Raw genomic sequence first — 27177 nt, 5'->3', positions numbered from 1 at the left:
AATGTATATGTTAAAGATTCTCATATAACCTCTATAACTTTTTTATTTTTCTGCTTACCTGCCAGTATGAGGAATCATTTTTTGTGCCGTGTTCTGACGTTTTTATCGGTACCATTTTTGTATTGATCTGACTTTTTGATTGCTTTTTATTCATTTTTTCATGATATAAAAACTGACCAAAAATATGCTATTTTGGACTTTGGAATTTTTTTTCGCGTACGCCATTGACCGTGTGATTTAACTAATGATATATTTTTATAGTTTGGACATTTCTGCACGCGTTGATACTACATATGTTTATTTTTATTTTTATTTACACAGTTTTTTTTAATGGGAAAAGGGGGGTGATTCAAATTTTTATTAGGGAAGGGGTTAAATGACCTTTGTTAACTTTTTTTTTCACTTTTTTTTTTGCAGTGCTATAGCTCCCATAGGGACCTATAACACTGCACACACTGATCTCTTATGCTGATCCCTGCAAAGCCATAGCTTTGCATGGATCAGCGAGATAGGGGCTCAATTGCTCAAGCCTGTAGCTCAGGCTTGGAGCAATCAAACCCAGATCGGACGCGGCGGAGACAGGTAAGGGGACCTCCGCTCACATCCTAGCTGATCGGGACATCACCATTTTATCGCGATGTCCCGATCAGCCCGACTGAGCTGCAGGGAAGCGTTTACTTTCACTTTCAGACGCAGCGGTCAACTTTGATTGCCGCGTCTGAAGGGTTAATAGCGCGCGGCACAACGATCGGTGCCGTGCGCTGTTAGCCCAGGGTCCCGGCTATGAATAGCAGCCGGGACCGGCCCGGTGTGATGCGGGGTCACGGTGTGACCCCGTTTTAAACAACGGGATTGGGCGTAGGGAGTACAGGTACGCCCTGAGTCCTTAAGAGGTTAAAGGGGTTTTTCCAAAAGGACAACTCCTCAACAAGAAGCATGCTTGGTGATCAGCTGATTATTTCAAATGTTGAGACCTTCGGTAGTCAGTGGATAAAAGCAGCATACATATTTCTCGCTATGGTCACTCGTAATTTATTTGATTAAATGGCCAATTGTGTAATACATTGCTGTGTTAGATCTTCCAGGGAAGAAGTTGTGCTGTCTAGTGACTTCTTCCACTCTGGCTAATAATTGGTGGTTGTGAATGACGATCTCCTATCTGATGTCCATATTTAATTATATGGCTCATGGACAAGGGGTGTTTGGTTGGAACAACCTCTTTAAAGTAATTATTATAATAATTATAATCATAATTGAAAATGAGGAGGCACTCACCGGTTCCATTGCAGAGCTTTTTCAATATCTTCAGTGCAGTGTCACATAAAAACAGGGGGACAACAAAGCCTGATTATAGCCATTTCATACACACACGTGTACTTCCTCAGATCAATTTGGTCTGAGCAGGTACAGGGAAATGGTCAGAATTAATGGGAAGATGGATGGAGGCAAATACATGAAGTAAATCTAATGCAGTCAGCAAGAGACTTACAGGGGGATTTTAGTACATACCTGCCAGACAGTAATGGATATGTTTAGAAAGGATATGAGCTTGTTTTAGGGGTTAAATGGCTATGTTGTGAGATTACCATAAAGCTGAGGCTGTTGGAGTTTGTCAGTGCATGCACACGGGCGGAAGTTTACAGTGGGTTTCCTTCTACAAGTTTGAGCTGCAGCAAATTTTCCGTCGCAGCTCAAACTCCCAGCTGAAAACTCATTGTGAACCCCCACCTGTGTGAATGAACCCTAAAAACACTACACTACACTAATACAAACTAAAGGGTAAAACACTACATATACACCCCCTTACACGTTCCCCGCAATAAAAATGAAAAACGTCTTATACAGCAGTGTTTCCTAAACGGAGCCTCCAGCTGTTGCAAAACAACAACTCCCAGTATTGCCGGAAGCCATTGACTCTTCTGGCAGGCTGGGAGTCTTGCAATAGCTGGAAGCACCCTGCTTGGGAAACACTGCTGTGGGGTTTTGGTGGAGACAAGCGCCATCCTTGTGTCCGCCCTTATTGCAAATTCTAAATTTAGGCCTCAAATGCAGCTCTGTCGCATTTCAAGACAACAGTCTAGTGCCACATATGGGGTATTTCCGTACTCAGGAGAAATTGCATTACAAATTTTGGGGGAATTTTTTTCCTTTTACCCCTTATGAAAAGGAAAAGTTGGGGGCTACACCAGCATGTTAGTGTAAAAAAAAAAATTTGTGTAGTGCTCTGAAGTTTATCCATGTATCTCTATGGGATTCATGGAGGGGCGTGCCTGCTGCTGTGTCATGCTGGGACAGAATGCCCCCTTTCCTGTACATTGCCGTGGCCCCGTACAGGAGATCGCGGGGGGCCCCAGCGCTCGGACCCCCCACGATCTAAAACTTATCCCCTATCCTTCGGAAAGGGGATAAAGTTCAGAGTACTACAGATCACCTTTAACATGCTGGTGTTGCCACATACTTTTCATTTTCACAAGAGGTAAAAGGAGAAAAAGACCCACAAAATCTCTAATGCAATTCCTTCCGAGAAGGGAAATGCCCCACATGTAACCCCATTTTGAAAACTACACCCCTCAAGGAACATAACAAGGGGTATAGTGAGCCTTAACACCCCACAGGTAGAAATTGAAGGCCATGTGCGTTTACAAAGCACCCATGGTGCCAGAACAGTGCCCCCCCCCCCAATAATTTTATTTTTCATTTGCACAGCTTACTGTTCCAAAGATCGGTCAAACGCCAGTAGGGTGTAAATGGTCACTGAACCCTTTATTAAATTTTGTGAGGGGTGTAGTTTCCAAAATGGGGTCATATGGTCCCTTTGGGACCATGGGAGCTTTGTAAATGCACATGGCCCCCAACTTCCATTCAAACCAAATTCTCTCTCCAAAAGCCCAATGGCGCTCCTACTCTTCTTATTGTAGTTCACCCGCAGAGCACTTTACATCCACATATGGAGTATTTCCATACTCAGAAGAAATGGGGTTACAGATTTTTCGGGATTTTTTCTCCTATTACCCCTTGTGAAAATGAAAAATTTTGGGTAACAACAGCATTTTCTTGAAAAAAAAAAAAAAATTTTGTTTTATTTTTATGTCCCACTTTAACGAAAGTTCGTTAATCACCTGTGGGGTGTTAAGGCTCACTGTACCCCTTGTTATGTTCCTTGAGGGGTGTAGTTTCCAAAATAATATGCCATGTGTTTTTCTTTCTTTTACTGTTCTGGCATCATGGGGGCTTCCTAAATGCAACATGCCCCCTAAAAAACCATTTCAGCAAAATTCGTCTCCAAAAGCCCAATGTCGCTCCTTCTCTTCTGAGTTCTCTAGTGCACCCACAGAGCACTTTACATCCACATATGAAGTATTTCTTTACTCGAGAGAAACGGATTGCAAATTTTGGGGGGCATTTTCTCCTATTGCTCCTTGTGAAAATGAAAAGTTTTAGGTAACACCAGCATTTTAGTGTTAAAAATCTAATTTTTCATTTTCACTTCCCACTTTAACAAAAGTTCATCAGTCACCTGTGGGGTATAAAGACTCAATTTACTCCTTGTTACGTTCCTTGAGAGGTGTAGTTTCCAAAATACTGTGCCATGTATTTTTTTTTTTTTTACTGTTCTGGCATCATGGGTGCTTCCTAAATGTGACATGGCCCCCAAAAACCATTTCAGCAAAATTCGCTCTCCAAAATGCCATTGTTGCTCCTTCCCTTCTGAGCCCTCTAGTGCACCCACAGAGCACTTTACATCCACATATGAAATATTTCCTTAATCAAGAGAAAATGAATTACAGGTTTTGGGGGGCCTTTTTACCTTTTACCCCTTCTAAAAATGAAAAAATGGGGCTACAATAACATGTTAGTGTAAAAAATTGAGATTTTGTTTTTTATCCTTTTGGTGCTGTTCCTGTGAAACACCTAAAGGGTTTAAGGGGTTGTTCGCTGCCCTGCCTTTCGGAGCTCCGCACGCAATGTCCCAAAGTTCATTACTCCGAACGCTGTGTGCGGGCTTCCGTGTTCGCGGCTGCCGGGCGTGACGTCACGACCGGCTCCCTCGTGACGTCATGCCCGCCCCCTCAACGAAAGTCTATGGGAAGGGGGCGCGACCGCTGTCAGGCCCCCTTCCCATAGACTTTGGTAGAAGGGGCGGGTGGGACGTCACGAGGGGGCCGGGCGTGACATCACGCCCAGCGGCCGCGAACACGAAAGCCCACACACAGCGTTCGTAGTAATGAACTTCCGGATGATGCGTGCGGAGCTCCGAAAGACAGGGCAGCGCACAACCCCTTTAACAAACTTTTTGAATGTCATTTTGAATACTTTGAGGGGTGCAGTTTTCATAATGGGGTCCATTATAGGGCATTTCCATCATAAAGACCCTCAAATTCACTTCTAAACTTAACTGGTCCCATAAAAAGTCTGATTTAGAAATTTTCAGGAAAAATTTGAAAATTTCGGCTATGCTTTGAGGCCCTCTGATGTCTTCAAAAAGTTAACATGTCAACTTTATGGTGCAAACATAAAGTTTACATATTGCATATGTGAATCAATATGTAATTTATTTGATATGTCCCTTTTCCTTACAAGCAGAGTGCTTCAAAGTTAGAAAAATGCAAAATGTTCAAATTTTTCCTGAAATTTTGGAATTTTTCCCCAAGAAATGATGCAAGTATCGACATAAATTTACCACTAACACAAAGTAGAATATGTCACAAAAATACTATCTCGGAATCAAATTTATGAGTAAAAGCATCCCAGAGTTATTAATGCATAAAGTGATAGTGGTCAGAATTGCAAAAAATGCTCCTGTCCTTAGGGTTATAATGGGCTCCGTCCCCAAGGGGTTAATGATGTATATGAGCTAAAAAGACAGTTTTTAAACCCACCACTTTAGTCACATTTCAAAGGGACAATTACAGTCACAATGGATGTTTGAAAATGCAAACAGAAGTCATTATGTGCAATATGTGACTTGATGTCCTAGCAGCTTCTATATGCTGCCTTTCACAGCAGGATTATACACTTTATTTAAATCTCTTCTGTGTGCTGTATGGTATGGATGTAATAGCTGAGAAGGCATAGAAGATTAAGGCAAACGAACATTGTAAGAAAAAAACATTCTGAACATTTTGTTTGCTATTTTTAACCCCTTAAATGGGCACTCTCAATAAAAAAATGTTTGCTATTGCACTTCTTATGGTAAATAAAAAATATTTCTAATATGCTTTGTTTAAAAAAATGAAGTTTTCTATGTTTTATTTGTGCTTAAAAAAGCTCAAGAGAACATTTTCCCCCATCTCATACACAGACTTTGGACCGAAGTCCAAACACAGTAAGTTCAGCCTGGACTGCTGAGGAGTGTGTGTCCAACCAACAGCATATGGCAGTTAAGTGTGAGAGGAGCTATGATTGGATGAGGCTGGACACCCCCCCCCTCAGCACTCCAGGCTGCACTTTCTGTGTTTGGATGTTTGGACTTCGGTCCAAAGTCTGTGTATGAGATGGGGAAAATATGCTCTTGAGCTTTTTGTAAGCACAAAAAAAACATAGAAAACGTCATTTAACCCCTTCAGGACCAAGCCCATTTTGGCCTTAAGGACCAGAGCGTTTTTTGCACATCTGACCACTGTCACTTTAAACATTAATAACTCTGGAATGCTTTTAGTTATCATTCTGATTCTGAGATTGTTTTTTCGTGACATATTCTACTTTAACATGGTGGTAAATTTTTGTGGTAACTTGCATCCTTTCCTTGTGAAAAATCCTAAAATTTGATGAAAAATTTGAAAATTTTGCATTTTTCTAACTTTGAAGCTCTCTGCTTGTAAGGAAAATGTATATTACAAATAAAAAAAAATTTTATTCACATATACAATATGTCTACTTTATGTCTGCATCATAAAATTGACATGTTTTTACTTTTGGAAGACACCAGAGGGCTTCAAAGTTCAGCAGCAATTTTCCAATTTTTCACAAAATTTTCAAACTCACAATTTTTCAGGGACCAGTTCAGGTTTGAAGTGGATTTGAAGGGTCTTCTTATTAGAAATACCCCACAAAAGACCCCATTATAAAAACTGCACCCCCCAAAGTATTCAAAATGACATTCAGTCATCATTTTAACCCTTTAGGTGTTTCACAGGAATAGAAGCAAAGTGAAGGAGAAAATTCACAATCTTCATTTTTTACACTCGCATGTTCTTGTAGACCCAATTTTTAAATTTTTACAAGGGGTAAAAGGAGAAAATGTATACTTATATTTGTAGCCCAATTTCTCTCGAGTAAGCACATACCTCATATGTCTATGTAAAGTGTTCGGCGGGCGCAGTAGAGGGCTCAGAAGGGAAAGAGCGACAAGGGGATTTTGGAGAGTACGTTTTTCTGAAATGGTTTTTGGGGGCATGTTGCATTTAGGAAGCCCTTATGGTGCCAGAACAGCAAAAAACCCTCACATGGCATACCATTTTGGAAACTAGACCCCTTGAGGTACGTAACAAGGAATAAAGTAAGCCTTAATACCCCACAGGTGTTTCACGACTTTTGCATATGTAAAAAAAAAATTTTTTTTTTCACTAAAATGTGTGTTTCCCCCCAAATTTCACATTTTTCCAAGGGTCAATAGCAGGAAATACCCCCCAATATTTGTAACCCCTTCTCTTCTGAGTATGGAGGTACCCCATAAGTTGACCTGAAGTGCACTATGGGTGAACTACAATGCTCAGAAGAGAAGGAGTCATATTTGGCTTTTTGAGAGCAAATTTTGCTCGGGGGGCATGTCGCATTTAGGAAGCCCCTATGGTGCCAGAACAGCAAAAAATACCCACATGGCATACCATTTTGGAAACTAGACCCCTTGAGGAATGTAATAAGGAATAAAGTGAGCCTTATTACCCCACAGGTGTTTCATGATTTTTGCATATGTAAAAAAAAAATAAAAAATTTCCACTAAAATGTGTGTTTCCCCCCTAATTTCACCTTTTTGCAAGGGTTAATAGCAGAAAATACCCCCCAAAATTTGTAACCCCATCTCTTCTGAGTATGGAGGTACCCCATAAGTTGACCTGAAGTGCACTATGGGCGAACTACAATGCTCAGAAGAGAAGGAGTCAGATTTGGCTTTTTGAGAGCAAATTTTGCTCGGGGAGCATGTCGCATTTAGGAAGCCCCTAAGGTGCCAGAACAGCAAAAAAAAACACACATGGCATACCATTTTGGAAACTAGACCCCTTGAGGAACGTAACAAGGGGTACAGTGAGCATTTGCCCCCCACTGGTGTCTGACAGATCTTTGGAACAGTGGGCTGTACAAGTTTTCATTTTCATGGACCACTGTTCCAAAGATCCGTCAGACACCTGTGGGGGGTAAATTCTCACTGCACCCCTCATTACATTCCGTGAGGGGTGTCGTTTCCGAAATGGGGTCACATGTGGGGTTTTTTTTTTTTTGCGTTTGTCAAAACCGCTGTAACAATCAGCCACCCCTGTGCAAATCACCTCAAATGTACATGGTGCGCTCTCCCTTCTGGGCCTTGTTGTGCGCCCCCAGAGCACTTTGCGCTCACATATGGGGTATCTCTGTAGTCGGGAGAAATTGCGTTACAAATTTTGGGGGGCTTTTTTCCCTTTTACCTCTTGTGAAAATGTAAAGTATAGGGCAACATCAGCATGTTAGTGTAAAAAATAAAAAATTTTTACACTAACATTCTGGTGTAGACCCCAACATTTCCTTTTCATGAAGGGTTAAAGAAGAAAAAGCCCCCCAAACCTTGTAACGCAATTTCTCCCGAGTACAGCGATACCCCATATGTCGCCCTAAACTGTTGCTCTGAAATACGACAGGGCTCCAAAGTGAGAGCGCCATGTGCATTTGAGGCCTAAATTTGGGATTTGCATAGGGGTGGACATAGGGGTATTCTACGCCAGTGATTCCCAAACAGGGTGCCTCCAGCTGTTGCAAAACTCCCAGCATGCCTGGACAGTCAACGGCTGTCCGACAATACTGGGAGTTGTTGTTTTTCAACAGCTGGAGGCTCTGCTTTGGAAACAGTGGTGTACCGGACGTTCTTATTAGGGGAGGGGGGCTGTGTAGGGGTATGTGTATATGTAGTGTTTTTAACTTTTTATTTTATTTTGTGTTAGTGTAGTGTAGTGTTTTTAGGGTACAGTCACATGGGCGGGGGATTACAGCGAGTTTCCCAGCGCAAAATTTGCTGCATCTCAAGATGCGAGAAACCCACTGTAAAAGCCTCGCCCATGTGAATGTACCCTGTACATTCACAGGGGGTGGGGGGGGGGGCTTGCATCAGCTGTTGCAAAACCACAACTCCCAGCATGCATGGTCTGTTAGTGCATGCTGGGAGTCATAGTTTTGCAACAGCTGGAGGCACACAGGTTAGGGAACACTGAGTTAGAAACAGACAATGTTTCCCAACCAGTGTGTCTCCAGTTGTTGCAAAACTACAACTCCCAGCATGCCCAGACAGCTGAAGGGCATGCTGGGAGTTGTAGTTCGGCAACATCTGAAGGGCCAGATGTTGCTGAACTAAAACTCCCAGCATGCCTGGACAGTCAGTGCATACTGGGAGTTGTAGTTTTGCAACAGCTGGAAGAGCACAGATTGGAGACCATTATACAATGGTCTCCAAACTGGGGCCCTCCAGATGTTGCAAAACTACAACTCCCAGCATGCATGGTCTTTTAGTGCATGCTGGAAGTTATAGTTTTGCAACAGCTGGAGGCACACAGGTTAGGAAACACTGAGTTAGAAACAATGTTTCCCAACCAGTGTGTCTCCAGCTGTTGCAAAACTACAACTCCCAGCATGCCCAGACAGCTGAAGGGCATGCTGGGAGTTGTAGTTCGGCAACATCTGAAGGGCCATATGTTGCTGAACTAAAACTCCCAGCATGCCTGGACAGTCAGTGCATGCTGGGAGTTGTAGTTTTGCAACAGCTGGAAGAGCACAGATTGGAGACCATTATACAATGGTCTCCAAACTGAGGCCCTCCAGATGTTGCAAAACTACAACTCGCAGCATGCCCAGACAGCCAAAGGCTGTCTAGGCATGCTGGGAGTTGTAGTTTTCAGACTCCTAGAAGCAGCAGTGAAGATCTTCACTGCTGCCTCTGAGGACCACATACTTACCCGTCGCTGCTCGTCCACGTGGCCGGTCCCGCGCTGCTCCTCGGTCCCGCCGCTGGATCAGGTAAGTCCGCCGGTCCCCACGTGTTCCCCCCGAATGCCGCAGGTCCCCGCGAGCCCCCGCAGCCTTCGTCCCCCGTTCTGCCCGACTTCCAGGGGCGGGCAGTGCGGGGGATCTGAACTTTCACCCCAGATCACTGTGATTGGTCCACAGGGACCAATCACAGTGATCGCTGACCAGGACCATCAATTGATGGTCCTGGGGGTGAAGCAGAAGTTGTCCCCTGCTGGAAACAGCGGGACTTCTGCCAGTTAACCCGTGCGATGCTGCGCATCGCCGGGTTAACTGCATGTCATTTATAAACGCCGGGATGCGCGAACGCACTGCACAACCCGGCGTTTATATATGACATTCTGCGGGAAGGGGTTAAAAAAAAAAAAGTAAAATATGTTTAAATATGTTTAATTTAACATAAGGATTGTAATAGCAAAATTTTTTTTAATGAGAGGGCCCGTTTAAAGACACAGCCCATTTTGGCCTTAAGGACAAAGCCAATTTTATTTTTACATTTTAGTGTTTTCCTTTTCGCCTTCTAAAAAGGATAACTCTTTTATATTTCCATCCACAGACGAGTATGAGGACATGGTTTTTGCGCGACCAATTGTCCTTCATAATGACATCACGCCATAAAAAGTATTGCAAAACCAAAAAAATATTATTTTTGTAGGGAAATTGAAACGAAAACCGAAATTTAGCGAATTTGGGTAGGTTTTGTTTTCATGCTGTACACTTTACGGTAAAAATGACATGTCTACTTCATTCTGTGGGTCAATATGATTAAAATTATACCAGTGTTTAGATACTTTTCTATTACTGTACTGCTTTAAAAAAAATATATATTAATAATAACGTAAGTTTGAATTTGACCTATTTTGACTACCTATAACTTTCTCCTTTTTTCGTATGCAAGGCTTTATGAGGACTTATTTTTGCTCCTTGATCTGCAGTTTTGTATCAGTACCACTTTTACGTATATACTTTTTAATTGCTTTTTATTTATTTTTTTGGAGTGTGATGTGACAAAAAAGCATCAATTTTGGACTTTTTTTTTCTATTTGCGCCGTACACCATACAGGACCACTAAAATATATTTATTTTAATAATATATATTTTTATAGTTCGGACATTTAAGCACATGCTCATACCAAATATGTTTATTCATTTATTTATTTTTTTTTACACTTTTTGTAGTAAAATGGGAAAAGGGGGTGATTTACATTTTTATTGGGGGAAGGGCTTTTTTGCATTATTATAACATTTTTTTTTTTACTATTTTCTTTCACACTTTTTATGTCCCCATAGTGGACTATTTATAGCAATCATTAGATTGCTAATACTGTTTAGTGATATGTGTATAGATAGCACTGATCGGTATTATTGGCGATCTACTGCTCTGGTCTGCTTGAAGGCATCTGTGTTGCTGGAAAAGTCTAATCGAGTGCAAGAACTGGAGGCATCGCACAGAGTTTTTTGTGGAGTTTTCACCTTAAAATATAAGTATCCTTATAGAGTTGCAGCAGGCTCTCACAGCAGTTCTTTTATTCGGAAGGGTTCTTACCTGTATGCATATGCAGCAGAATTTTGACTCATCAGAGAGGACTGTATTTTCTGAGCCATTGTAAATAAACGATCCTTAAAACCAGACATGCCATAAAAAGTAATTTTTTTGTTTGTTGAAATGGATCCAACATAGTCCCTTGATCTGTTTTTTGGACTGTCAGTCTATGAACACTGTCCTATTCAATGGAATAGTCCAGAGTATGATTGAGAACAGTACCTTTTCATACAGTAAATAATGAGCAAATTTCTCTGTTTCTTACATCATCAAGATGTCATGCATTTTAGAGGCCTAAGTGTCTACTGTAGCAAACAGGTTCACAAAATTTTCAGAAATCCTACCATGCCTAATCTGCATGTGTTACCATTAGGGATGAGCGAATCAAATCTGAAGAATCCGAATTTGATATGAATTTCAGGAAAAATTTGCTTCGCAACGAATCAGAATTTTTCCACAATTCTATCACAAGAATCACTTCATTAAACTATATTTAGTGCGGTCCAGGCTCCAGGGCATCTAAGATGGTGGCTCCACATGTCAGGACATGGTGAAAGGAATGCTGGGAAGGCGGGAACATGGGTAGGCAGGATGACCCTGAATCACATGCAGCATGCAGCCTATCACCAGCCAGCAACCCCTTTGTCAAAGCCCTATATAATCGGCAGCCATCTTGTGGCCAGTCATTTCAGCGTTCTATTGCAGAGACGGACAGAAGAAAGCAGTGTGTGTTGCACAGAAAAACCTTCTTACAGTAGTGATTCACCTCTGGACGAAATCCAGCCAAGAAGCACTGATAGGGAAGGGAGAGAGATTGAGAGAGAGAGTGCAATTTTGGGTGTAGTACACAGCGACTGTGTGCTGCAGCATTGTTGTGTACAATAACTGAGAAGCTAATAGTACCCAGTCAGTTAGGGTAAGCAGAGCACTAAAAGTCATAAGCACCTGCTATTAGTGCCTAATACAGGTTGCGCATTGTCCACTATTAAGTTTAACCTGTGTGTACATAGGTGGTGTACCATTTTCTTCTTGTTAATGTCTTAAGGGCCTAGTTACTGTGAAAGACAAGCCAAAAGTACACACCTGCTGCTGTTCTAGACAAATACTGTTTTAATCGTAGTGGAGCATATTGTACTCCCCTCATAAGTGCATACCATGTAGTACATCTACGTGGTGTACCATTTTGTTCCTGTTATAGTCCTAAGAGCCTAGTTACTGTGAAAGGCCAGCCAAAAGTACACACCTGCTGCTGTTTTAGACAAATACTGTTTTAAGCATAGTGGAGCATATTGTACTCCCCTCATAAATGTCATGCATTTTAGAGGCTTAAGTGTCCAGTGTAGCAAACAGGTTCACAAAATCATCAGAAATCCTACCATGCTTAATCTGCATGTGTTACCAATAGGGATGAGCGAATCGAATCTGAACAATCCGAATTTGATCCGAATTTCAAGAAAAATACCATGTACGTACATCTGCATGGTGTACCATTTTGTTCCTTTTATAATCCTAAGGGCCTAGTTACTGTGAAAAGCCAAAAGTACACACCTGCTGCTGTTCTAGAAAAATTCAGTTTTAAGCACAGTGGAGCATATTGTATCTTATGACTGTTGGGGGGAAAATCAGCTACTCTGCGGTGTGGCACTTTTTCATCAAATATCTGGAGGATGTTAAAATGGCCACATGCAATTTAAAAAAATATCTTTAATCTTTTCAATTGTGAGGCCCTATGGTCTCCTCATGCTGCAGGCACATTACATAAATTTTTTTTATGTTAATCTATTTAAAATCTTCAATTTTAATTTTAAAATATGTCTTTAATATTTTTCATTGTGAGGCCCTATGGTCTCTTCTTGCTGCTGCCACCTCCAGGCTTGGTCATTCTTCCATTATATGGTCTCCTCATGCTTCCGCCTCCTTAAGGCTGTGTTATTCATCAAGAAATCGAATCATGGCTTACTCCACGAAAACTGGAAATAGGAACCATAGTGACTGACAACGGGAAGAAAATCTTGTCTGCGCTGCTTCAAGGAGGCCTGAGTCATGCGCCCTGCATTGCACACGTGTTCAGTCTGGTTGTCAAGCGCTTCCTGAAGTGTTACCCCATCTGTAAAACATCCTAACAATAGGAAGAAAACTTTGCATGAACTTCAGCCACTTGTAGACCGCAAATCAAATCCTCCTTGAACTGCAGCGTCACCCACTCGCACATCTCCCACCCGCCTACGCCTCATGACTACAACTCCCAGCATGCCCTTACAGCAAGCACATGCTGGGAGTTGTAGTTGAGTGGTGTGCAGGCGGTGGATAGTATATGCGGGAGGGCATGTGGAGGTGGGTGTTTTGCGGGGGGCAGTGGGTGATAGATGCTGGCGGGCGGTGGGGAGAGGAGCTGGCCAGCCGGGAACCATGAATATAATACTACGGCAGTGTAATTTCATATTCCCCGCCTGGAGCTGTGATTGGCCTAGGGGTCTCAACCAATCACAGCTTCAGGAGGGAAATCTGAAACTACAGTGCCATAGTTTCATATTCCTGTGAACCGGCCGGGGAGCGGAGTGGAGCGCTTGTCACCTGTGCGCACCACACTACTACAACTCCCAGCATGTCCTTACTGTAAGGGCATGCTGGGATTTGTAGTCATGTGGCGCAGATGACAAGTGCTCCACTCCCCGGCCGACCAGGCAAGGAATATGAAATGACAATGGCGTAATATTATATTCATGGTTCCCGGTTGGCCGGCTACGCTCCCCACTGCCCGACCGCATCTATCATAAGCTGCCCCCCGCATACACCCACCGCCTGTAGTATCCTACCACCACCACATGTTCCCCCCCCCATATACCACCCGCCGTCCGCATATACCACCCGCTGCACATTTAACACCGGCCAGCTAGCTACTGCGCAGCTAGCTACTGTCCTCACTGTAAAGGCATGCTGGGAGTTGTAGTCTTACCACAGCAGTTGGTACATGCGGGCAGCCAGTGATAGATGCGGGCGGCGGATGATAGATGCAGGCAGGCAGTGGGTGTTAGATGCGAGAAGGACTTTACAGGACTTTTTCTAAGTCAAATTTTTTTTGGTGTACATTTGCGACTTTTTAGGCAGCTTAATTAGACACAAAAAGAATAGACAGCACCAGGTAGTTGTGTATTGTACTCTGTTTCTCATGATATGTACTAGATGCTAGGGGTCTATAAATAGTAAATCAGTATAGCTCCATAAACAATTTTTACAAAAAAGAGAAAGAACTCAAACAAAGAGCAAATGCTACTGATAAATATGCAAAATTTTATTTATATATCCAAAAGGTTAAAAAATTTCACACATTTGTGACTAAATGCAATAAAGATAAAATACCGGATATGTATATATAAAGCAATACAAAATGAGATGTATCAGATACAGCCAAAAACACGTAGGTGGATCAGGTACAGCAATAGTTGTAATCACAATGGATATATATATAGTGAGGTCAGGGAATGATATACCGTATTTATCGGCGTATAACACGCACTTTTTAGGCTAAAATTTTTAGCCTAAAGTCTGTGTGCGTGTTATACGCCGATACACCCCCAGGAAAGGCAGGGGAGAGAGGCCGTCGCTGTCCGCTTCTCTCCCCCTGCCTTTCCTGGGGTCTAGAGCGCTGCTGTCGGCCCTTCTCTCCCCCTGGCTATCGGCGCCGCTGCCCGTTCTGTCCCCCTGACTATTGGTGCCGGCGCCGATAGCCAGGGGGAGAGAAGCGGCGCCGACAGCCAGGGGGAGAGAAGGGGCAGCGGCACCCATTGCCGGCGCCGCTGCCCCGTTGCCTCCCCCCATCCCCGGTGGCATAATTACCTGAGTCCGGTCCGCGCTGCTCTAGGCCTCCGTCGTGCGTCCCCGGCATCATTGCTATGCGCTGAACGGCGCGGCGCATGACGTCAGAGCGCCGCGCCGTGCATAGCAACGACGCTGGGGACGCACGACGGAGGCCTGGAGCAGCGCGGACCGGACTCAGGTAATTATGCCACCGGGGATGGGGGGAGGCAACGGGGCAGCGGCGCCGGCAATGGGTGCCACTGCCCCTTCTCTCCCCCTGGCTGTCGGCGCCGCTTCTCTCCCTCTGGCTATCGGTGCCGGCACCGATAGTCAGGGGGACAGAACGGGCAGCGGCGCCGATAACCAGGGGGTGAAAAGGGCCGGCAGCAGCGCTCTAGACCCCAGGAAAGGCAGGGGGAGAGAAGCGGGCAGCGACGGCCTCTCTCCCCCTGCCTTTCCTGGGGGTATATCGGGGTATACACGCGCACACACGCACCCTCATTTTTTCATGGATATTTGGGTAAAAAACTTTTTTTACCCAAATATCCTTGGTAAAATGAGGGTGCGTGTTATAGGCCGGTGCGTGGTATACCCCGATAAATACGGTAATATGGCTCTTATTCAACAAGAAGTAAACAGGGATCCAAAAAAGGCCCCAGTGTAATGTATGTGAGGGCTGCCTGCTCTATCACATGACTAGTAGTATGAATAAGCCCAAAGTAAGTAATTAATAAATCAGTGATCCTCACTTACCCATAATGGATACCTGTAGCCACCGTCCCAACGTGCGTTTCGTCACCTGACTTTCTCAAGGGCAGCTTGCAGCTTTTTGTGCAACCTTTTAACAAAAGACGCAGTTAGTAAAAAACAGATCTGAATGTAAAACTGCTGGATTGTGAAAAATCGCGCAGCCCAGCGTACCACTAAAAGTTGCACAAAAGCCGCACGTGCAACTTTTTTGCAACAAATATATACCAAAAATCCTGTGTAAATCCTTTGATAAATTCCCCCCAGTAAGTGCTCCAAAGAGGATTCAGGAGAGGCTGTGCAGGATCTATGGCCTTATCTCCCCTAGTGAATGAGCTAAATAAGAACACACTGAATGGCCTTAGAAAACATACAGACTTTTTTTTCTATTGGTGAAATGCATAAAAAAGCAACCCTGGTATTGTTTTATGGCGTTCACCTTTTCAAAGAAGTTTTCTTGCTTAGAAAGCTTAGTTTCATGTACACTTTCTGTTAAAGGAGTACTCTAGTGCATTAGAACATATCCCCTATTCAACTTTTGCTACTAACTTAATAACACATGGCTGTAAATATGTAAATATATAACTTGGCCATCCTGACAATGTAAATATATAAGTAAAATAAGTCCACTTTACAGAAAATAGCCTCTGAAGGTGAATTGTAGGAGGAATATTATTTATAGTTGTACTTGTTTTAATTGATGGCCTCACATGATGGGTCTTATCCAAGCATTCTTCTGTACGAAACTTCAGATATTAGTAATGTAATACCTGTTTACCTTTAGATCACTATTTCAGTGATTTCTAGAGAATCAGTTTTCATTTTAGGAAGATAAATTTGACATCGCCATGCCCCTCCCATAGACTTGCATTGAGGGGGCATGGTCATGACATCACGAGCGTGGCGTGGCTGTGATGTCACAAGCCTTCACTCCACATCGCCAGTCATTCGGCATGGAGCGAAGTTCGATCAGTGCATTGGATGTCTGGGGTGACGCAGCCGAAATCGCGGGGTCCCCAGCATTAGGACCCCCATGATCAAACAACTTATCCTCTATCTTTTGGATAGGGGATAAGATATCTAGGGGTGGAGTACCCCTTGGTCCCCAGCAGGTCACCTTTGGCTTCTTTCAGCACCATGATGCTCCCATTTTCTTCCTGCTCCTGAGAAGAGAGCTCAGACCTGGACCTGCTTGCATCACTGGCCAAGAAGGGACACCACTGCAGCTTTCTCCAGGCTCTGTCATTCAGCCACTATATGGTCTCCTCATGCTGCCACCAACTCCAGGCTGTGTCATTCAGCCACTATATGGTCTCCACATGCTTCTGCCACCTCCAGGCTGTGTCATTCAGCCACTATATGTTCTCATCATGCTACCGCCACCTCCACGCTGTGTCATTCAGCCACTATATGGTCTCCTCATGCTACCGCCACCTACACACTGTGTCATTCAGCCACTTTATGGTCTCCTCATACTGATGCCACCTCCAGGCTCTGTCTTTGTGCCACTCTGTGACATATATTCTAATAGTGACGCCTCTGATCTGCATGTCATGCTGAATAACAGTATCATTTCACTAACTCAGCACACACCCTATGCGTGCTACAGCAAGGCAAAGTGTTCTACACCCCTGATGAGGCTCTCTGTAGGCCAGAAATTGTCGTTTTTAATAACGATTTGCCACGAATAAATTTGGACTGAAAAAACTACAAATCAGCCAAATCAAATTTTTCAAAAATTCGCTCATCTCTAGTAGTAAACATAAGTAACACAACATGGAAGACAGTATTGTAATGACCCAACAAATTGTATTTGACTTTCTGCTGGTGCTGCAATATTTCATTGACTACATCACATGTGTTCATTGTTAATTTGAATGAAATTTTACTGTTAATTAATTTAAAGTGCTAATAAACTGAAAGCTACCATAACACATCTCCAGAAGATGATTAACGTAATACAGATACATTTACTCTGACCTTCTAAACATATGTTGAAAGAGTACTCCGTAGCCCCAGTGTTCAGAACATTTTGTTCCGAGTGCTGGGTGTGGGTTACGGGGGTCATGACGTCACGGCCACGTCCCCTTATGATGTCAAACCACACCCCACACATAAGATGTCTTATTGGGGGGGTCTCGCTTCTGGGAACGCCTGCAATCTCTCCTACAGCCCCCCAAGTCATCAGCTGTATGGAGATAAATTTTCTCTGTGACTGATGAATCACGATGCAGGGGCTAGAGTATCGTGATACAGGGGCCGCCATCACGCCCCCTCCCATGGAATTGCATTAAGGGGGCGGGGCCGTGATATCACGAACCGCCGGCCCATGTAAGCAAACTTAGCTCCATACAGCTGATGACTCGGGGTGCTGCAGGAGAGATCGCTGGGGCCCCAGTAGTGGGACATCCGCGATCAGACATCTTATCCCCTTTCCTTGGATAGGGGATAAGATGTCTAGGGGCAGAGTACCCCTTTAAGGACTGGTCAAAGAACCAAAACACTGCATAAATAGTTCTTCTATAAGAAAATGTTTAATAGCACTTCATGAAAAGTTTCTAGCAAATACAAATCTGCATATGCTGGTGTGTTAGTGGAATTAAAAAGTCAGTTGATCCAAAAAGCACAGAAAACCTACCATATAATGCATTGGATTAATTTGCCATAGCATGAAAAAATTCTTAATCCCTGGTAACAAACTGCTGAATGAGGTATGGCAAAGGCACTGAGGTACCCTCTGTAATTCTTATCTCTGCTCTCCTACACAGCCTTTTCCATCCATGAAATTAGCACACTCAATGATAAAGACTATCCACAGGTCACATATAACCTCTTAGTATGAAACCACTAGTGTTTTTTAACCCATCCTTATTAGAGCCCAAGTAAGAAGTATAGAATATAATCAATATAAATCTCACCACTAAAAAAGTGTGACAATGATTATTAGCTGAATATGTGGCTAAATACTTTTTACTATTCTGGGCCCAGTTAGATGCATAATATATGGTCCATAGGAGTCTGATCATTCATATGATGGATTGATCGTTATTAACTTTATGCGTAATTAATAACTGGACACTGCATGGAACCATTAGGAATTTGAGCGTGTGTTTTAAATAGAAACTATGCAGGATGATATTGAGAGTTCATTAATGGAGCAATTGCACCAAAATCGTATCCACTTAAACTGTGGAATAATTTAATCCTGTATAATCACATTTATTGTCAGTGGGGAACGCATCTGCAGTCTGCATCTCATGATTCGATAATGGCCATTGAACACAGCATGTCACACTGGAGCTGCTAACTAAAATCTTAACTGCTGCTATCTCCTACATGTCTCGCCACTATGCATGGCTTTATCAAGGAACATTACAGACTATTCACTGTTTATTTTATAATTAGTGTATTAAAAGTTAAGTTTTATTAGGTGAGGGGAATTATATGGGCTTTCGTGCCCTACGGGCACATATGTTGTTGTTGGGCACAGTGCAGCAGAATCCTATTGAAATCAAGAATCAGAATGTCCGTGCAGAATATTCCAGTGACATTCGGTGAGGACATTCCTCTGTGTAAACATAGCCCAATTTGACCCATGTATCACTACCTTTTTGATACAGACTTGCATTTAATGTTGCATACAATCAATATAATGTCAATTGTACAATGGAAACCTTGGTCTATGATGTAGCTATAGATGCAATGCCACACATTTTATGACTTTTACTGCAGGAACTTGGTTGATAACCGTAGATATACATAGGACTTGTGGCCCCACCATCCAGCCTGTCCTAAAGTGGCCTACTCTCTTCTATACCTTGAACAGTACCTCTCCTGGTTATGCAGGGGGAAGACGCTATGGCACTTATAACCCTTTTGTACAACATACATTGTACTGTACTTTTTCCCTATAATTGTTATGCTATGAAAATAATAAAAAATTGTTTAAAAAAAAAATTACAATGTTAATGATTAAAAAAAAAATCCTTTTTACTATTTGATGAAAAGTATGTTTACAATACATGATGGATGCTGGTAATCTTTCAAAGTAACTTTTAAAGAGATCCTCTCATTATGACAAAACTATGTCAAAAGTTTTGCTTGGCAGGAGTTGGAGAGTTCAGACCTCTGCCGATCAGGAGAACAAACCAGTTCAAGATGAAGATGCTGTTCAAGTCCAAGATGCTGCACATTCCTCTCCCTTCCTCACCCCCCCCCCCCCCCGCCTGTGTTTTGTGATCGAGACACTCTCTTAGACTTACATGAAGGTTTGTCTCGATCATGTGACACGGAGCCAGGGGCGAGCGCCAACTTCTCCTGAACACTTCGATCTCCGTCGATCAAAACTTTTGACATGTTGCTAGGACATATCAAGAGTTTTGTATACTGACAGTGGCCATTTAAGTTTCTTACAACTATAGGTGTTAAATATCACCTATCTGTTCATAGAGACAGACTTCTCAACAACATACGCTGGAGATCTGAGGCCAGAAACTAAGCGCTATGTAGATTTCAGTTCTTTAAGCCCTTCTTTCTTACAGGTTTCATAAACGCATCTGGAAAGTACACAGCTATTGCTTGTATTGAATGGAATGGTATATTTTTTAATCGAATAGTAATAGTAACATCATAATTTTATTACAGATATATGGCTCTTGTCCAGCCGTTTCGTCTTACAAGCTTGAGGACAATATCAAAGACAATCCGTGTTAACATACTTCTGTGGGCAGCCTCTTTCGTTGTTGTGTTTCCTGTCTGGGTCTATTCCAAGGTTATCCAGTTCAAAGATGGGTTGGAAAGTTGTGCGTTTGATCTCACAACGCCAAATGATGTTCTCTGGTAAGTACGAAAACATTTCGTCAGCTATCCTCTTGTCATTTAAATCTGGCTTTGTTAACAGCCCCTGTGTGCTATTGCTTTCATGAATTTCTCTTCGTTTTTTATATTTAGAAAAGTATCATTTTTGAACAGTATCAAACATGTCTGCTTAAAAGATCCCTTAAATAGCTTTTGCTTCTGTACTTCCTTTGAAAATGTATAATAAAAATGAATGAAACCTTGGTTCCTTTATATCCTACTCCTTTATATCCTATCCTAACCTTGAATATTATCCTGTAATAGTAATAATGGGAATTTCTTAAATCTCATTAAGTGACAGCTGCAAACTTTTGAAATGAAATGAGCTTATCATAGATCTACATGGCTATTTTACAGCAGTATTTCCCAACCAGAGTCCCTCCAGCTGTTGCAAAACTACAACTCCCAGCAGGATCAGTTATGTCATAATTTAAAGGGGTATTCCGGCAAGACATCTTATCCCCTGTCCAAAGGAAAGGAGATAAGATGTGCGATTGCGGGGGGGGGGGGGGGGGGGGGCCGCGGCTGGGACCACCACGATTTCCGTGCTGCACCCGGCAGTCTGTGCCGGGTTGTTGCTCTAGTCTCAGAAACCTCATAACATCATGTCACGCCCCCTCCATTCATGTCTATGAGAGCGAGCGGGACTAGAGCAGCAGTCACAGAATGTCGGGTGCTGCACAGAGATTGTGGGAGTCCCAGCGGCAGGCCCCCTGCGATCAGACATCTTATCCCCTATCCTTTGGATAAGATCTCTATGGTTGGAATACCCTTAAATAGTTCGGACAATTACGCAGGTAGCGATACCAAATTTTTATTTTTTCGTTTTTAAAACTTTTTTTTCACACTTTTTTGGCCCCCTAGCAGTGTATCATAAGCTATTAGTAGATGGCTTACATAGATTAAAGTAATGCTATTGCATTATATTAATCTATGTTGGGGCTTGTTCACATTTACATCTGTCACCATTATTTCATGCCTGTTCTTAAAGGAAAACTATAGTGCAATATAACTTATTCCCTATCCTATGGATAGGGGATAAGTTATAGATCGCGTGTACAGGGCCATTGCAGTATGCTTGAAGGGGGCGTGTCGTTCCCCACATGACGCGGCGGCCGACACTCCCCCTCCATGTATCCCATAGAGATAGTGTCTTCCACAGCTTCCATAGCTATCACGCCTTCTCCCGTCGGCTTGCATTGAGAGGCGGAGCGTGACTTCACACGGGGGCGGAGGCGTGACGTCACGCGCCGCCGGCCCTATAGTCGACCGTAATCAGACCTGGAGAAAACATGCTCCGGGGACTGATTACAAACGGGGTGCCGCGTGCATGATTGCGGGCGTCCCCAGCTGCGGGACTCCCGTGATCAGGCATCTTATCCCCTATCCTTTGGATAGGGGATAAGATGTGTAAGCACCGGAGAACCCCTTTAAACCTGTTATTGATGTCAATGGGATTGTCTTACAATCCTTTGTCATCCATTTGCACCTGCTTAGTTTCTACTTGGATATAATACGGATATAATAAATTTAACTTCAAAGTCAATGGCAAAAGTGATGAGCCTTTAAAGTTATCCATTTGCATCAGTTTTTTCCAATCTCTTTTTGATCTATTATTACTTCTGGACATGCTCAGAAGAGGTGTGAGTCACCAGGAAGACGCCAAAAAGAAAAAATATATGGAAAATAAAAGATACAAACGGATTAAAAACCGATGCAAAAGGATGCATCCATTTGTTAGTATGGTCCGTTAAGCAGCAATGATGGGAGGATAGTGGGACTGGAGATAATGGTGATGTGAACCTAACCTTATCAGTGCTTGATTGCTAAAGGCAAGTAATCGCCGATCCACCAAGCACCTGGAAGGATGGGTAAGTCCCTATTTTTCCACAGCAACCCGGCAGCACACGTTTACATTGCGTTGCTGCCGATGGTCCCCTTAACACAAGGGATTACTCGCATTTAATATTTATCTGCCATGATCGCAATTGATCACAGCATTTAACCATTTAAATGACAGACATCAGAGCCAGCTCTGATTTCCATCATTACCGGCAAATGTCTGTTGCTGATAGCAGCAGGGATCTGCCGCTTATGTTGCGGACCCAACGTGCGGGCCTAGCCATATTCCCCCATGACATAAGCTGGATGCAGGTAGTTGACATAACAAACTTTGGCCATGCAACATGTGTTGGAGTCTATGTAACCGTGTAGCCTCAGCCTTACAGTTAAAAATGGATTGTTGAGCTGCAAAAAGTATCAGTGGAGCTTTAACCTCCAGTAAAAGAAGCTTTAGATACACCACCTAAAAGGAACCAATCATGCGATTTTACCACTTATAACATGTGGCAACACATTGCATATATGGGGACTACTTCAGGGGCTGGCAGGGGAGACTTTCAAACTTCATATCCTCCCCATCCGTAATGGTGAGGATGAAGATTTTACCATATATAATGCATCTCCACATGTAATATATGGTAAAATCTCATGATTGGTTGCCTTTAATGTAAATGTTCAGGTAAAAAATAGAATAAAAAAAATTTGTAATGAGGCGGCAATTTTACTTTAACCCCTTAAGGACGCAGGGTTATTCCGTTTTTGCATTTTCATTTTTTCCTCATCACATTCTAAAAATCATAACGCTTTCAATTTTGCACATAAAATTCCATATGATGGCTTATCTTTTGCACCACTAATTCTACTTTGCAGTGACATTAGTAATTTTACCCAAAAATCCACGGCGAAACAGAAAAAAAATTCATTGTGCGACAAAATTGAAGAAAAAATATCATTTTGTAACTTTTGGGGGCTTCAGTTTCTACGCAGTGCATTTTTTGGTAAAAATAACACTCTATCTTTTTATTCTTTAGGTCCATACAGTTAAAAAGATACCCTACTTATATAGGTTGGATATTGTCGTACTTCGGAAAAAATCATAACTATATGCAGGAAAATTTATATGTAAAAAATTCTCATCTTCTAACCCCTATAACTTTTTTATTTTTCCACGTACTGACCGGTATAGTTCGACGTGTTCTGAAGTTTTATCGGTACCATTTTTGTATTGATCGGACTTTTTGATCGCTTTTTATACATTTTTTATTGAAATAAAAAGTGACCAAAAATGCGCTATTTTGGACTTTGGAATTTTTTGCGCATACGCCATTGACCGTGCGGTTTAATTAACAATATATTTTTATAGTTCGGACATTTCTGCATGCAGCGATATCACATATGTTTATTTTTATTTACACAGTTTTTTTATGGGAAAAGGGGGGGATTCAAACTTTTATTAGGGAAGGGGTTAAATGACCTTTGTTAACAGTTTTTTCCACTTTTTTTTTGCAGTGCTATAGCTCCCATAGGGACCTATAACACTGCACACACTGATCTTTTACCCTGATCCCTGCAAAGCCATAGCTTTGCATGGATCAGCGAGATAGGGGCTCGAACGCTCAAGCCTGTAGCTCAGGCTTGGAGCAATCAAACGCCGATCGAACGCGACGGAGTATGGTAAGGGGGTCTCTACTCGCGTCCTAGCTGATCGGAACATCGTGACTTTATCGCGATGTCCCGATCAGCCCAACTGATCTGCCGGGAAGCATTTACTTTCACTTTCAGACGCGGCGGTCAACTTTGTTCGGCACATCTGAAGGGTTAATAGCGCGCGGTACAACGATCGGAGCCGCACGCTATTAGCCCTGGGTCCTGGCTATGACCAGCAGCCGGGACCAAACCAGTGTGACCCCGTTTTAAACACCGGGCGAGGGGCGTACAGGTACACCCTTCGTCCTGAAGGAGTTAAGGGCAAGGTCACACTGGGCACACGGAGGGACTCCAGAGAGAGCTCCCAGATGCAGCAAGATGGCTCTGTGTGTTCGCTCATAGTTGCGGAATTCCGCTACTGCAAGTGGACACACAGAGCTACCCGACTGCAGCCGTGAGCTTGCTCTGCAGTCCCTCTGTTACTGCTGTTGGTGCATTCGCAGCTTGAAATACGCTGCACCCCATGTGACCCTGCTGTAATGAAATATTTGAACTAAGATAAAATCATTTTGAACATTACCTTTTTTTTGGGAGGGGCCATGCAAAAATTTTCAATAGCTGTGTAGATCTAAAGGATGGAATCACATCAAAATGAATGCCATACTGTTTAGATAAACTCCCCTTTAAATAAATACACTACTGGTTTACTGAAACATTAAACAATGTTGTCCTTGTCCACAAATATTAAAGCTTAGAAAGGGTAAATTACCACATTTTACATTTTAATAACTGCATTGGTATCATTAATTATTGATTACAGTTATAAATGTTATGCATTATTAATGTGTCTTTAAAAATCAAAGCTATGTAATGCATTTATATGAGCGTAAAATTATATAAAAAGCAGTGTAAGTGACCAATACTTGTATGACATATCTAAGAATAAAAATATGAATATGCTCTTTAACGTTTCATGGGTAAAATAAGTATATGCAATTAAGAGATCCCCCCTCAATGTAATCCAATAATATTCAAAGACATACGCTGACAACAAGTCACCTGCTATTGATTTTATCTTCAAGATTAAAATATCCAATCCATATATTGTATGTAATTCTAACACATGCCTATAGAAATACAAATATACTTTTCACCCAGAAGTTCACGCGGCTCAAATCCTGGTCCAGACATAGTCTATTATTCTCCAGCTACCCAAATCTATCGGTATAGATTCCAGAGTCTTTATGAAGCACTTTCACTTTCTTGGACCCTGCAGGTCACAATGGCACTGTTTAGAGTCAAGTGTGTAGCGGAGTCTCTAGAATAAGTGATAGGGAGTTCTGTGGCACCACCACCCTCTGTTATTTTTTTTGCTTAATGACAATTTTTTTGCTTGATGACGGTTATACTGGGAGACAAAAATTGCATATACAGTGATCCCTCAACTTACAACGGCCTCAACATACAATAGTTTCAACATACAATGGTCTTTTCTGGACCATTGTAACTTGAAACCATACTTACAGACAGTCCAGATCTGCAAAACGTGTCAATGGCTGGAAAAACTGACCAATCAGAATGGGAATTCACTGGTATAACTCCAGTAATACTGAAGCGTATCATCTGAATTCCTGTCTGGTAGCACTTCCCTACAGTACAGTTCCCTACAGAGGTATTACATGTTCTGTACTACTCTTTACCTGTGCCACAGTTAGCTGCTCCTTTGGACTCAAAGTAAGGGCGGCTCCATTTTACACATTGCGTGTACTGTACAGGACCCTGAAGAAGCTCATGTCCTCTACATAGACAGTGATTTACGGCTTCCAACAGCTCTTTCTTACTTTTATATGTAAGGACTTGCTTTATCTATATTAGTTATCTACTTATTTTTCTTTAATCTTCACTTATTTCCTATTTTGGGTGACATTTTGGTGGCTTCAGAACCAATTACCAGGTTTCCATAGAGTTATGGTCTCAACATACAATGGTTTCAACTACAATGGTCTTCCTGGAACCAATTAATATTGTAACTTAAGGGACCACTGTACTGTATTCAGCATTCCTTATTCTCAGTTTTCTGAGGAAGTCATTATGTGAAATGCATGTTGGCTCCTTAGTAGTGAGAAGCCTTTTGTCTAGTAACATGGAAAATATATAGTATTCTATTTATTGTCTGAATAAGAACTATAGTAATTAACTGGTTAGGAACTTGCATGTTATTAGCACATACAGCAAATTATATAGTTATTCCAGTAATATAGGATTTATAACACTATTAGTTGACCTAGTGGTAACCATTTTGAATTAGTGTGAAATAGAGGAAATTCACTAGATTTTGAATGCCTCGTGTTAAACCCTAAGATTGTTTAAAAGTTTTAGTTTATAACAGTCAACAGCATTAAAATGTTTTCACATAAACTGATAAATAGTACATGATGTTTTTGTAGGACTCTCCTGGCCCTTTGTGCCAGCAGGTGATAAGTCACTACCATAGGTCACTGATTTATTCCTCCCTCTCTATTGAAATAATCATCACCTATCTAATGTGTATATCTGGCTTGACTTATATTGTACTTTAAAGCATAACAGAAGTGAACACCATTCTGTGTTTTTCACCATCATGTTTTTCAGGTATACACTATACTTGACAATCACAACGTTCTTCTTTCCTTTACCACTAATAGTAGCCTGCTACATATTAATTTTGTGTTACACGTGGGAGATGTATCATCAAAACAAGACAGCAGGACGGTAAGTTAAAAACTGTTATTGAATCTACAATTTTCTTTTATTTGAATCCTTTCTGAGCAAAGGCCATAATGACTGCATAACAGACTTGTAAAATAAACACTTGAGAGCATTCATTGCTAAGTTATCTATGAGTCATTTTTCAAATTGACATGTATTGCAAATTCTGCGACTAAACGCTGGAACAAGGCCATTCTCCCCACTCCACACATCACTCCACACATCACTATCCATATGCGATGGAGATTCCAGCTCTGTCCCTATGGCAGCTGCCTCCAGTGCAAGATAATGCTATTCTATTACATTGGGTTTGGTGCCGGAGATGGCTGCTATAAAGACAAAGTTAAAGGTTTGCCTTATATTGCAGGTGGGGTGTTTAGGTGCTAAATTAGAAATACATGTCGATTTTAAGAATGACTATCATTCTTAAACTAAAAGTTATAAGAAAATATAATACAAGCACACTAAAAGTTATAAGAAAATGTAATACACAAGTAGAGGTGCACTGAATTTTATGTGCTATTTATTTAATATTATATCTGTTTCCTAGCTCCCCAAGAAAGGTTGATATACATCTTTCTGGAATACCATAATATAGAGGAGAAGGTTCTGGTTCATTAACCTCCTACAGGATGTACCTGTACACGCTGGCTGCCAGGTTATTGCCTAAACAGGACGTACATGTATGTTCTGAGTCCCGTTCAGACTAAAGTAAGCGCACTCACTTTGTAGACCATAGGTCCCAGCTACTATTAGCAGCCAGAGACTTATGGTGGACAGTAGCGATC

General features: G+C 42.1%; 1 protein-coding gene across 5 annotated transcripts in view; it reads left to right on the top strand.

Annotated features, from left to right (window-relative positions):
- MCHR2 (melanin concentrating hormone receptor 2) overlaps positions 1-27177 on the top strand; it is a 254857-nt gene that overhangs the window by 189962 nt on the left and 37718 nt on the right. For all 5 annotated transcript variants that reach the window (XM_056566183.1, XM_056566186.1, XM_056566181.1 and 2 more), the window contains 2 exons: positions 19940-20134; positions 26273-26392. In XM_056566183.1, coding sequence (XP_056422158.1) covers positions 19940-20134; positions 26273-26392 — 315 coding nt within the window. The remainder of the gene's footprint in view (positions 1-19939; positions 20135-26272; positions 26393-27177) is intronic.

The sequence above is a fragment of the Hyla sarda genome, chromosome 3 (assembly GCF_029499605.1).
Source record: "Hyla sarda isolate aHylSar1 chromosome 3, aHylSar1.hap1, whole genome shotgun sequence".
NCBI lineage: Eukaryota > Metazoa > Chordata > Amphibia > Anura > Hylidae > Hyla > Hyla sarda.
Note: the sequence above shows the minus strand (reverse complement) of the source record. Positions and strands in the feature narration are given on the sequence as shown.